The sequence below is a fragment of the Xiphophorus couchianus genome, chromosome 8 (assembly GCF_001444195.1).
Source record: "Xiphophorus couchianus chromosome 8, X_couchianus-1.0, whole genome shotgun sequence".
Taxonomy (NCBI): Eukaryota; Metazoa; Chordata; class Actinopteri; order Cyprinodontiformes; family Poeciliidae; genus Xiphophorus; species Xiphophorus couchianus.
This window is the reverse complement of record NC_040235.1, coordinates 26240399-26253996: the sequence shown is the minus strand read 5'-3', so window position 1 is coordinate 26253996 and position 13598 is coordinate 26240399. Positions and strand designations below refer to the sequence as shown.

At 41.5% G+C, this 13598-nt stretch overlaps 2 protein-coding genes across 2 annotated transcripts; both read left to right on the top strand.

Annotated features, from left to right (window-relative positions):
• Window positions 1-2987: 2987 nt before the first annotated feature.
• Window positions 2988-10139, top strand: ved (ventrally expressed dharma/bozozok antagonist). The gene is made up of 4 exons (XM_028024590.1): window positions 2988-3213; window positions 4856-5507; window positions 6507-6763; window positions 7668-10139. Exons 2-4 carry the CDS (start codon window positions 5294-5296, stop codon window positions 8037-8039), a joined length of 843 nt encoding a protein of 280 aa, XP_027880391.1. The 5' UTR covers window positions 2988-3213; window positions 4856-5293; the 3' UTR covers window positions 8040-10139.
• A 1583-nt stretch (window positions 10140-11722) lies between these two features.
• purbb (purine-rich element binding protein Bb) lies at window positions 11723-13063 on the top strand. Its single transcript, XM_028026179.1, has one exon. The coding sequence runs from the start codon at window positions 11820-11822 to the stop codon at window positions 12726-12728; it is 909 nt and encodes a 302-aa protein (XP_027881980.1). The 5' UTR covers window positions 11723-11819; the 3' UTR covers window positions 12729-13063.
• Window positions 13064-13598: the final 535 nt, after the last annotated feature.

Sequence of the window (13598 nt, the reverse complement as noted above, 5' to 3'; positions counted from 1 at the left end):
TGTCGGGACGATCTGTCGGGATGCGTCCCCCTCCCAGGCTGAGAGAGGGAGGGGCGGTCGAGGTGCGTTTGTGTCCATAACAGAGCAGCAAACAGGTCCATTAGAGATGAAAGGCTCAGAATGGAGCCAATCAAAGAGGGGCCCAGCAAGGGGGTCCGTCACCCCGCCAACAGCGGTGGCCTGCGACTGGGGCCGAAGGAGGATAAATGTCCCCCCACCCCCACCCCACCCATCGATGTCACGGATAAGACGTGTTCACACACAAACACACCACTCACAATCTCACTCACAATCTGTTACCATTCAGAGAAGAATGTTAGCCATTCACCAGACTCCATGTTCCACGTTTGAGGACAAGGCGACACATAAACAACGACAGCTGCAACCAGACGACTGCTGGCCGTTTGGGAAATTTCTAGTTGTTATTTTGTGAGCAAATCTTTAAGGGAGAAGTAGCTGCTTTCTGCAAGACATTCTACGTTTTAGTCCATATTTCAAAATGTATCTGATACCGAGTAAATGCACGGCCCGTATCACCAATACTGATACTGATACCGATACCTTTTATTTAACTTTGATATATTGTCAAACTTCTGACTTTTGGGTGTTTTTGTTGTTTTTCCTTTGAATTATTTTCTTCAAACCAACAGGACATAATTTGGACAAAGATTATAGGTGTCTACAAGATACTTTACTAATATATTAACATGATTTGTGCACATTTTTGCTTGACAAAGTTGAAAAATTTTACCATTAGAGAGCAACTCAAAACAAAATCTTTTTTTAGGTACAGGTACAATACCAAATAGAAATTCACAAGGTAATCTGAAACTAAAAGTATCAAACTTAGCACGCCAGAATCGATCCAATACTGATGCCGACTTGGTATCGACATTATCGATATTATGGATGAATCCAGCCAAATGGTTCTGAATGGTTCAAAACCATAAAATGACAATTTTGGCATGGACTAGACAAAATCTGGAATTATTATTATTATTATTTCGTAGGGGTAGTATTGTGCAAAATTGACTTTTTGAGCATAACATCATGTTATAATGTTATTCCCTCACCATAAACATACCTGGAGTGTTGCTTTCATGCATCTTTGAGAACTCCTTTAATCTACCGTGGCAACCATTCAACTGTACAAAACACCTGGATGGACCAAGCTCCGCCTTCAGGGATGAAGCTCCTCCCCTGAGCTCATTAGACGAGCTACTTCTCAGTGCAACGCTGGTAAAAACAAAAGGTGGAGTTTCAGGAAGAGCAAATGTTTTTAAAGAGACAGAGGCCCAATTTCAAGGCATTAAATTACAAAGTCAAATTTCTTTCAAGTCATGTTAGATATATGTAGCATTTTAATAATTACTGAAGGAAAAACAGTTACTTGATTGAGCTACAAAAAGGCACAATGTGCCTGGAAAATACATAATACTGCCGATTTAAGATTTTGCGGCACTAGTAAACATTATGTATGGAAATCGGTCAGGAAATGGGCAGAGAAATACAGAAAAGGTCAGGAACATCATCACAACTTCAGATGGTTGTGATGATGACTAGTAGATTTATTGTTTGTTGTTTTTTTTATTTGCAGATTAGTCTGGTTTTCACAGATTCTTTGTTGAGTTTAGAAACAGCAGAAAATCCAGACGGTCTCCTGTCCTGTCGTCTGTCTCTGCAGTCCTCAGATTAAGGAGTGGGAGGAGGAGGAGGCTGATTATCAGACATCCACCCCACCATACTACATCGTCATCATCATCATTATCATCCAGACAGACAGACAGACAGAGGCAGGCAGCGGTGGAGGTGACAGTTAAAACCAATCACCAGCAGTCCTTTGAACTCTAAACTGGACCAATCAACAATCTGCAGTTTCCTGTTTTGTCATTTCTGGTTGACGGTGAAGGTAAACACTGACAGAAACACACAGCTAAGGGATTACTTTGGGATACTTGGTCAAGCTCCACAATTTTAGATTGACATTCAAAAATGCAACCTGCTGTAAGCCACTTTGATGCTACAATGACTCCTCACACAGTGAAAACAAAGATTTAGAACATATATTATTATCTTTTTTTTTTTTATGACCAATGACCAAGAGGGTCTTCTTGTTAGTTTATCAGATGAAAGCCCATACATTTGGCTCTGTTAGTATATAGGGAGGAAAAAGTGGCTCCATTATTGCAGAAAAGCACAGATTCTAGAGCCACACTTTGGTGTTAATCACACTGGAACATTGGTTCGTGAATAAGCAACAACTTGTCGCATTTTTGCCCTTACATCTGGCAGGAGTAAGGCTGAAACAAGTGGTGACAAAGACACTGATGACAAAACAAAATGTATTTATATGACTGTCTAAATGTTTCAATTTCATTGGCATTACAACAGCATTTCCTCAGAATTGGAGGAAAAAATTTTCTCATTATTATAATGTCTCTTATTGACATAGAGCCCAATAAATCATACTTCTGCTTCCAGTTTTATAGGATAACACCTCTGTCCCTAGTGGGGTCGGGAGGCTCCTCACAACAATCAAGCAATTTTACGTCATAACATTCATCCAGAAATATTATTATTTCTGGTTATTTTATTTTTTACATTATTTTTAATCATTAATAATGCCAAAGCAAAAATGAACCAATATCCTTTATTTGAGTCAATCTGGAAACAATGTATAAAAAAGCCTTTTCAGTTACTTGAGCCCTGAAAGACCCTACAGATTACACCATCCGATTATTTTAACCTAACTATATTTAATTCCTTTTACAAAATAAATCATGCACGAGTCTTACAATTTTGTCCCAAGAGCGCCAAAATAAATGAATAAATAAAATATTTTTATATTTTTATGAATACATAAAAATGAATACATAAAAATATATATAATGAAAGTAAAAATGCACAATCATATCATGAATATTATTTATTTAATTTCCTTACGGGATCAATAACGTATTTTTTAATTTAAATAGTTTCAAAATTTAACATTCTACGTCAAAAACACAGTATTTCGTTTATTTGCTTGATTATTTCGTAGTTTATTTCCTGGAGCGGGAAATATGAAATGACTGAAAGCATTCTTGCACGTGATTGGTCCGGCCTCAGGCTGAACACTGACTGGTCGCTTCCAGGCTGCGAGGCGATCCGTCTCTCTCTCCCCCTCATCCCGCCTGTCGATATCAAAGCGCCGACTGCCTTTGAAGTGTCCCGGTAAGAACCTTTTAACACCGGTCGGTTCTCGCGCACAGATACCGCGCGGAAATATATCGAGAGCCAGAAAATACGTGACTTCTTACCGCGCGCGACGGCGGAGCCTGTTGTTTGACTTTAACGTACCTTTAAAATCGAACAGCAACGTTGAATCCACTCAGCATTTGCGAACAATAATACATCGTCGCCAGGCCAACTTGCTTTTCCCCGCAATGAACTCTGGTCCGTCATGGTGGCGTGGTAAGAGTTAATCCACAACTGGGATTATCATCAGTAATTCAATCAATTAGAATACTAAAAAACTAAACAGAGTCAGTTAAACATATTTTAAGATATCTATATCCAAATCCTACTGTCTTTTAAAAGACGGTATAGTCTCAATGCAGGGATATTATCTCTAAAAGGTCTACTTGCTTTGTCCACTAGTAGAGGCAGTAATGTAGCTTAAGTTTACACTTTTCCCCTTTTCTTTTGCATTTCGTATAAAAAAAAACCTCATATGAATACAGAGCACAGAAAAATGCGTAATGTGAAACTAGCAAGTGGTAACAGAGCTCACTGTTTTCATCCCTTTTGTTTTGCCAGTTTATGAAAATTTGCTAGAAAAATCCTTCAACTTTTGACACTTCAAGATTTTCCTAGAAAATTTCTGGCATTAATCTCAAACTTTCTGAGTTTTTTGGTGCAAATGTACTTTTTCTTTTTTTTTTCTTCCTATCTACAATAACCCTAATATGCCGTCATGGTACTAGTTGCTGGTCATTTCACCTCATTGTTTTGGACATTTGCAGTTTTTGTCTATTTAACTAGTTTAACAGCTAAAAAAAAGAAGTTAGTTTTGGGGGTTAGTTATACTTTAAGTATGCGTACAATATGGAAGCAGCTGAATTCGATCACACAGCCAGCATCCTATAGGTGTGTGTGGGTGTGTGTGTGTGTGTGTGTGTGTGAAGGGGTGTGGGTGGTGTGTTTGCATGAGTAATATCAGTCTTTACAAAGTCTGCCTTTAATCTCAGGATGATCTCAGGATTAACTGTTGTCTGTATGTTAAACCACTCACTGCTCATTATGTTGCTTATTAACCCGATGACTCCTTCTCACTTGGAGATGCAGGAAGCGTCTTTCTAAAGCAGCTGATCCTGATTTACTGGCTGTGATGATGAGCCGCTCGACACCCAGGGATCATCTAACGGTCATTATTTTCCCTGGGATTAAACAGCAACAAATTCTGACCGGCGCCAATTAAAATGAGATTGTTCTTCTTTTTTTTTAAAACTGATTAACAGGTTCTTAAGGGTTAAAATAAACAGTGGATGATTCTACTGTCCTATGAAAACAAAGAAAGTTGGAAATATTAGCTGTCACACATGGAACTTTTTGACTTTATTTAAACTGCTTTTCTCCTTGTATACTGTTTTAGAATTGTGTTATATATATATATATATATATATATATATATAAGAGCCAACTCAGTGACAAAAAGCACATATTCTCAAAACAGATGCAACATTAATTCCATTTCAGGTTGGTTTGCATTAAAGCCAGAGTGTTGAACCCTGACTCCAGACTAATTGAGATGAATTCGGTGCTGTACCTTTACACGCTTCCACACAGGTCCTGAGCAGAAATGTCTCCCCTGCAGAGAATCGCCGCTCCGCATGTTTTTACGGCGGTGCGGCTGTGGAGGAGCTGCAGACGGTCTGGGGTGAGGTGAGTCTATTATCTGTTGCAGGCAGGAAGGAGGAGGGCGCTGGAGGACAGGCGGGGGTCCTTCCCAGACTCGCTGGAGCCTGGCTCTAACAGCCTCATTGAGACTGAATGGGACGTCTTAATTACTCCAGTTGTGAAAACTGAAGGAGGGGATGCAGCACGCTTTGATCTTCCGGTTGGGGACGGTTGCTATAAATGCGGCCCCCACTTTGAGACGCAATCATAACTCTCTGACCTTTGCAAGAGACCGTCCTGAGAACTTCCCTCTGACCTGGACTCTGAGCTGAGCTTCACTTTTCTTTTTTTTTTCTTTTAATGAAACAAAAAGGTTTTTTCCTTATTCACTGAGAAACTTGAACCTTCAGTAAGCATGAAGGGCCATTTCTCCATCGAGTGGCTGGCCCAGAGCAGCAAGCCGGCGGGGCCAGCATCCGGGCCGGCAGTTTGGGGGACGCATTCGGAGAGTCTGCCGGGTTTTTACTGCAAACCAAAACCTGAGAAGATTCCAGAACCGGAGCAGCAGCAGCACATCGACACCATCAGTCAGGAAGCTCCTCAGCTCCGAACGTCTCCCAGGAATCAGGGTGAGAGTTTCACTCTGTAAACCGTTAAAGGCGGCGAGTTCAGAACTGCTATCTGCTGCTTATTTATGCACTTTATGGGGAAAAAAACATAAACATTCTAATGACTCTTGTCCTAAAAGTACCAATAAATATTGGATTTCACATTTTAAATGTCAACATCAGGATAGTTCAAGTTTGTGCTTTATTTTATTAATCAAATTTCTGTTTTACAACTTAAAGCTTTATATATTTTTTTCACTTAACTTTAATAAATAATAGTACAGTTAAAATATACTACTTACTGAATTTAAAATTTTTCATTTATTTGATTATTTATTCATTTTTAGGCTAATAATAGTTATTTCTACTACTCTAATAGTAATCAATTTACTTTTGCTTTTCACTTTTGCAGAAACATTCAACAACCTTTTACTTAGTTTAGTTTAGTGTCTTTGTTCTGGTGAACTAGTATAATATGTTTTTCGGTATCAGCTGGAACAATTTAAGGATTTTAATATTACAAATTAGAATTAAAACATGTTGGTTTTCACTGGTATTTAGTTTTATAAGACAATACTATTCTCTATATTTATCTGCAAAGCAATAACTATGAGATAATTATATGTCTTTTCTCACAGAACCACACAAATATGTCAACATTTGCTTTATAATTTCTACATTTTTCTTTGGGGTGGCAAGTCCAAGTCCAGGTAAAAAAGTTGCGGGTGGCATAGGTGAAAATAAAAAAATATTTAGAATGTATTTATTGGGTTTCACATTTATGTTTTGATTGAGGAAGATGACTGTCTTTGTATGAACTGAACATGGCTCTCTAGGGGGCAATGGTCACCCTCTGGCCCCCCCTTGTGGTCGCCACTGAGAATTCCTGGGAACCTTCACAGAAACAGTGGTCCATGTGCTTCCCTTCATATAACGCCACCAGTGGCCGCTCAGCTCTGTGTCTGCTCGTTGTTAAGGTTCCCTTAAAGTCCTGTCCTGCTCGTCTCTGGCTGTAAGCAGGAAGTGAGGCCGGTTTCAGCACCGAGGAGGAGACCTCCGGCTACGAGAGCGAAGGCGGTCAGCCTCAATCCCCCTCCGCCCACGCCGACAGCGCCTCCTGCACGTCTCCACCGTCGCCCCCGGTGGGCAGGAGGCCCCGCACGGCCTTCACAGCGGAGCAGATCAGCAGCCTGGAGGGGGCGTTCAAGAGGAACGCGTACCTGGGAACGCAGGACAAGGCGGAGCTCTGCAAGAAGCTCAACCTCTCTGACAAGCAGGTGACTGTCCTCAGCTAGCTTCCACTGCTGCTCAGCAGACAGCTTAAGAAAAAACTCAGATCATATTCTTGTTCTGACCTTTAACCTTTAACACACATCAATTCTAAATGTCTTCACTAATTATGCACCGTAATTAGAAGTGATTAATACTTTAAGTTCAATTCATGTTTTTTTTTTGTTATGACCATTTGGAAAATGTGTTTTAATCTAACAGGATTCATTCTTGATGTTTTACATTTTGTTTGTTCTCTATTTTAACATTTAATAAAACAGCTTGGAACTTTAACGTTTTCATGTTACTTTCAGAACCCTAGAAAATTACTTTCTTAGAATTATTTTGAACTTAGTAGATATTTGGGTTGTTTTTTAGTAAAGCAGTCACTGTCTGGAACTCATATGTTACTTTTTAAGCCATTCCAAAACTTTAATTTTATTTTAATTTCCTCACTTTAAACTTGCACTCTATATGTTACAGGCTATATTTGGCATTGATGTCTCCAGAAAACTTTCATCACCAGTTTTGGCCAGGCTGGCCAGTAAAAAATTTTAGGGTGGCACAACTACAAAAAAAATAAGATAGTAACCAGGTTACAAGTACCTTCATAATAAATCAGGGTGAAAATATCTTGTAAGATGTTGAAAGTACTACTTACTTTCAACTAAGTTCAACTTCCTCTTCTGTCCCTCTTGTACCTGGGACAGAAAAGGATTTATTAATTATTGATACCAAACAAATCTGAATGTATAAATTGATTTAAAAAATGTCAGTTTCATTTAACTTTTTACTTTTTTAGTTTTTTTTGTAAAATGTTTCATCTTCACATAGATTTTTCAGTGAAACGCCATTTATCATCTGTCACGTTTGCTTCAGCCTCGTACGTTCCCTCTGTGATGTTTGTCTCAGATCAGGAACTGGTTCCAGAACAGGCGGATGAAGCTGAAGAGGACGGTGCAGGACGCCCTGGCCCACGCCTGCCAGGCCAACGTTGGGTCTCACTTCCTGCATTACCCCGAGCTGCAGGCCTACAGGCCCGGCCCGTACCCCAGGTACCACCCGGCCGCTGCCACCGCCGCCGTGGTGGTGCCGGACCCCGAGGCCCCCGCGACCTTTGTTCACCCTCACAGCCTTCAGTACAACTCGCCTCTGTCCAGCACCTCCGCTCTGCCCCTGGACTCCTTCTACGAGTACAGCAGCCTCCCAGGAGTCATGCTGCCCGCCGCCGCCGCCGCCTCTCACCTCAGAGGAACCTACCCACCGTACCCCCAGTACTATTGATTGGTGATGTTGGTACCAAATTTAGAACCAGCAGATTTTGTTATTTTTTAACAAAACTACTGAAGCCATCCTGTTAATCATACAAATGCGCCAATCCACTTTTTTCACTTCTGATACCGATATCTGAAGTTAAGTATGGGCCAGTACCGATCCAGTGCAGCTGAATCGACTTTAAACTTTTTTTTTTCCAACTCAGACATAATTGTACTCAATTGCAAACTTATTTGATAACTCTGCACCGGTACAGCACACACAAACACACCAACAGCTTCACAAGTTTGGTCAAACACGTAAAAACAACTTTAATCTGTTCAGTCAGTGCAGTTGTGAGTATAACAGCCAATTTAACATAAATAATAAAGAAACTGAATCTAACAAAAACAATAGGCAGACTGTCTTGGTAAAACATGTAAAAAATAAACCTTCTTTCAAATGGTTTCTATTTTGCGACCAATACAGATAATTAATATTAGGTCAGTGCATCTCTAGTTAATCATAGAACCAAAAGACTTTTAACAACCTAAAACTCCAACCTGAACTGGGTGGCGTGCAATAATGTGAACAGTGTGTATCTGCCTCTGTACAGTTTTGATCTATTTAAAACTGGACCGACGAAGCTGTTTGTTTAGAGTGGAGTGTTATTGTGACTGTGAAAATGAATTTAAATAAATGAAAAATCATCGAGTGTTCTGTGTGAGCAGCTCCTGCCAGAGAGAACGGGTTCCTCAGCAGAGTGAAAGTAGGCTCTACTGTGCAGGTGTGCTTCTTTATTATGCTGTGATTTATGTTAAAGCTACGGTATGTAACTTTTATTTGAAAAAGACGATGTTCTTTGTCGTAACAGTGAAGTATGTGATGTGTGAAAAAAAAATCAAGTTCCTTTCTTATGACTTTCATGGCCAAAAATGTCTCTGAAAACTGAGCCGTAAAAGACGACACAACCAGGACAAATGCTTTCTTCTTTTTTTTACATATCACATTTGTCCAGAAGAAATAAAATAATTTGAAAATTGTGCTGTTTACTTCTTTTCTCTTTGTTTGCACTGAGAACACAAGGCATCAGCTGGTAGCACTGAAGCCTTTTTGGGGCCCTAACAGATTTTTAAAGGGCCCACCATACCAACATGTCAACAGCAGAGGCTTCCATCATTCCAAAGCTATTCTATGTGTGTGACATAGCTGCTATCGTTAGCGTTGTTTATAATTAGCTTCCATCATTCTGGTGTTACGGCTGTTGATTTGAATTTTACAAGAGCAGCATACAAAAAAAAGGATTTTGAAATGTGGAGTGGTATTTAAGTGTGCTATTTTATTTTAACCACTTGAAAGTAATATGTTTGAAAGCCTCGATTTTTTTCATACTTCTCATCACTTCAACTCAAACTTTGTCTCATTTGACCATAAACCTTTTCGGTAGAAGACATTTTGATTGGTATCCAGTCAAGCTTGAGGGTGTGCTTTTTGGCCAGCACCCTTACAATTTTGAAATTATGCTGTGAAATTATGTAATTGTTGCACCATTATGGAAATTGAAACTGAGGTTCCAGCAACTTCCAGCTGACAGCTTCGAGGTTGTTGGCTTTATGAAGGTTCCCATGGAAACGAAGCCCTTCACAATGCTTGGCTGTGCAGGTAAGAGTTTGGAACTTGATTTACTGGTTTGTACTGGACTGTGACTTACAGGGAGGAAAACCTGATGAAATGACATAGTAGATTAAACTTCAAATCTTCTATTTTTTATATCTGAACAAAGAATATAATAATAATAAATAATCTAAAACTAAACTGTAAAACCACCAAAACAGTTATTTAAAAACAAGGCTTCAAAAACCCACCTGTCTAGTTAGAGTTGCCTTTGATTAGTAGAAAGTGAAACATTGACCAATGTATTTGATGTATATTTGCCTGATAATTTTGTTGATGGTATTTGACAAAATGTAATGTTTATTCCTTGTTTCATATCACAGCAGAGAGTTAGGATGGGAAAACATACATCCACTGCCCTCAGCCTTAGTACTGGCTCTCCACAGGGCTGTGTGCTGAGCCCCCTGCTCTACTGTCTGTACACATACGACTGCACCTCTGCCCACCACAGCAACACCATCAAGTTTGCTGATGACACCACAGTGGTGGGGCTCATCTCAGGAGGCGATGAGTCCGCCTACAGGGGGGAGGTGGAGCGGCTGTTGCAGTGGTGCAGGGAGAACAATCTGCTCCTCAACAACTCAAAGACAAAAGAACTCATAATAGATTACAGGAGGAATAAAACGGACATTACACCACTAACCATTGGGGGAAAATGTGTGGAGAGGGTAGCTGATTTCCGTTTCCTGGGGGTCCACATTGAGCAGGGCCTCACATGGAACATGAACACCTTGGAGCTGATAAAAAAGGCCCAGCAAAGACTGAACTTCCTGAGGGTTCTCAGGAGGAACAGCATCAAGGAGAAGCTGCTGGTGTCCTTCTACAAGTGCTCCATAGAGAGCATACTGACTTACTGTATCTGCGTCTGGTATAACAGCAGCACTACGGCTCAAAGGAAAGCTCTCCAAAGGGTTGTGAATACAGCCCAAAAAATCATTGGCTGCCCTCTCCCCTCACTGGAGGACCTGCACAGCGACCGCTGTCTAAGAAAAGCACAACACATCACAAAGGACACTTCTCACCCCGGACCTTCTCTGTTCACACTGCTGCCTTCAGGCACAAGATACAGAGCAACCAGAACCAGAACCAACCGTCTCAGAGACAGTTTCTACCCGACAGCAATAACAAAACTAAATGCAATCAAAAACAACCATTAATCATCATGAATGATGTATGTGAGAATGTGGCTGTTCTTATTTTTCTTTTTTTTGCCAGTTGTTTGTTGATTCTTGCGTTGTGTGTGAATTGTGAGACAGTTATTTTTTGTTTTTGGGCATGTGCACCGACTGATGGCACCCTTTGAATTTCGTTGTCCTTGTGACAATGACAATAAAGATTTATCTTATCTTAACTTATCTAATTGATCATTATGATGTTTTCATTATGTAAAGCACTTTGAACTGCCTTGTTGCTGAAATGTGTTTTACAAATAAACCTGACTTGAGCTACACTTAAATTCAGTGTTACTACTGTGAGAGCTCTTGTCAATTTGACTTTTTGCATATTACCAAACCACATTTTAGTTGTCATTTAATCTTACAGAGAGGATGCTGTCACACTTGACTGAGAAGAAGTGGAGGGTGAAGAGTATACAATAGCGACATCCACTTGCAAAATCGGGTAATGCAACAACTATGTAGTAACACCATGGCTTAGAAAACAAGTGTGAAAAAAAATCTGCCCATTTGATAGTTACTTATATTTCCAGTAGCTAATACTCCAGGCTTTAGTTAAAGAACTGGACAGTCACGTCACGTTGTAGCTATTATTGAAGAAGAAACTATTTCTCCTATTATTCAAAAACGTATTTTAAAAATAAAAATAATTATGTTACACAACTATTGTGATTTTACAACTTTAATAAAATAAAATAAAAAGTTTGAAAAAAGTACGTATTATCTGACATAACTTCGACTATTTTGTGGACCAATGGCTGACCAGCGATATTAAAGATGGACGATAGCAGGCAAATTTCTTGACCAATAAAAAACGCCATAAACTTGTGAAGTTGTCGAAGTGGCAAGTGTTTTGGCCAATCACAGCGCTTCAGTGGAGAACGTGAGGGGAGAACGCGCGACACTGGCTGACGACTGCACGCAGGGAGCTGCTGCTCAGAAAGAGGGGGGCAGAAGCCGAATGGTGGAGCTGAAGATGGCGGATGGTGACAGTGGGAGTGAGCGCGGTGGAAGTAGCGGAGGAGGAGGAGGCGGCTTCCAGCACTTTCAGCGGGACCAGGAGACCCAGGAGCTGGCGTCTAAGCGCCTCGACATTCAGAACAAGCGCTTCTATTTGGATGTCAAACAGAACAGTAAAGGCAGGTTCATTAAAATCGCCGAGGTAGGGGCCGGGGGCTCCAAAAGTCGCTTGACCCTCTCGCTGTCAGTTGCGGCGGAGTTCCGTGACTACCTCGGGGATTTCATCGAGCACTACGCCCAGCTGGGGCCTAGCACTCCGGAGCAAATAGCCCAGGCCACCTCGGGTGAAGATGGTGGGCCGAGGCGAGCTCTAAAGAGCGAGTTTCTTGTCCGGGAAAACCGCAAGTACTACCTGGACTTGAAGGAGAACCAGCGGGGTAGGTTCCTGCGGATCCGGCAGACCGTAAACCGCGGACCTGGCTTTGGGGTCGGGGGGCCCGTGGGTGGCATGCTGGCCGGCCAGACCATTGCCCTTCCGGCGCAAGGGCTAATAGAGTTCAGAGACGCCCTGGCTAAGCTCATAGATGATTACGGGGGAGACGACGAGGAGCTGACAGGGGGCACGGCCGCGGGGGGCTACAGCGAGCTCCCGGAGGGCACCTCCATCATGGTGGACTCTAAGCGGTTCTTTTTCGACGTCGGCTCCAACAAATACGGAGTGTTCCTGCGCGTGAGCGAGGTGAAGCCCAGCTACAGGAACTCTATCACCATCCCGTTCAAAGCCTGGGGCAAGTTCGGAGGAGCCTTCTGCAGGTACGCCGAGGAGATGAAGGAGATCCAGGAGCGGCAGAGGGACAAGATGTACGAGAGGAGAGAGGAGTCCGAGGGGGACGACGTGGATGACGACTGAGCAGGAGAATCACAGCAGCTGTTAGTCCAAGCCACACGGCAGATGTGCGACATTAGGGGTATTTTTTATTAAAGAAGAAAAAAAAAAAAAGCAGAAGCGACAGATAAAAGTGCATGACAAATCGTGCTGTAATAGCCTACTAAAAAGTATTGTGGCGTAAAAAGTACATGTGCAGGGACTTATTGGTATATTATCTCAAAAAGGTTTGCAGGGTTAAAGGTTGGAGTGGTTGTGTGATTCTCTGAAAGTGGAAAAAAATGTGCAAATGAGATATTTCTCATTGGTTTTAAAAAAAAAAGGATGAAATATGCTTTTATGTTTAAAAAAAGAGGAGAGAGAGAGAGAGGTGCTATTAAAACCAGCTGATTGGTTTTTTAATAACTGAAACCAATGACCACCATCCAGTTTGGAACATATAGTTCTTATTTAAAGAGTGAGGACCTGCTTAAGATGATTTTTTTTTTAAAATGTTTCCTGTGCCGGAGTTTATGGAGAAGGTGAGCACTAATCCTGCTCTGGTCCAGAGAGAACCAGAGAGGGACGTACAGTTTGAGATCTGTAGGCTCTTCGTTGAAAAGATTACCCAAAATGTCAGGGGGAGGATTATCCGCACAGCACAGGGGGGTCCGGGGGGGGGGGGGGGGGGGGGTGTTAAGTGGGTCGGGGGGTTATGGAATAAATTAAAGCTTTGACTCCAGCAGTCAGTTACAGTGCAAATCAGCTGGGTTTTATGTTATACATACAATTGTTTTAGCGAAGCAAAATCCACAGTGTTTTCAGTAGGGCGACCACCAGAGCATCCCTGGTGGTCACTGCTATAAACACGCGGGGAGCGGGCCCCACGATGGACAACACACAACAACAGCACGG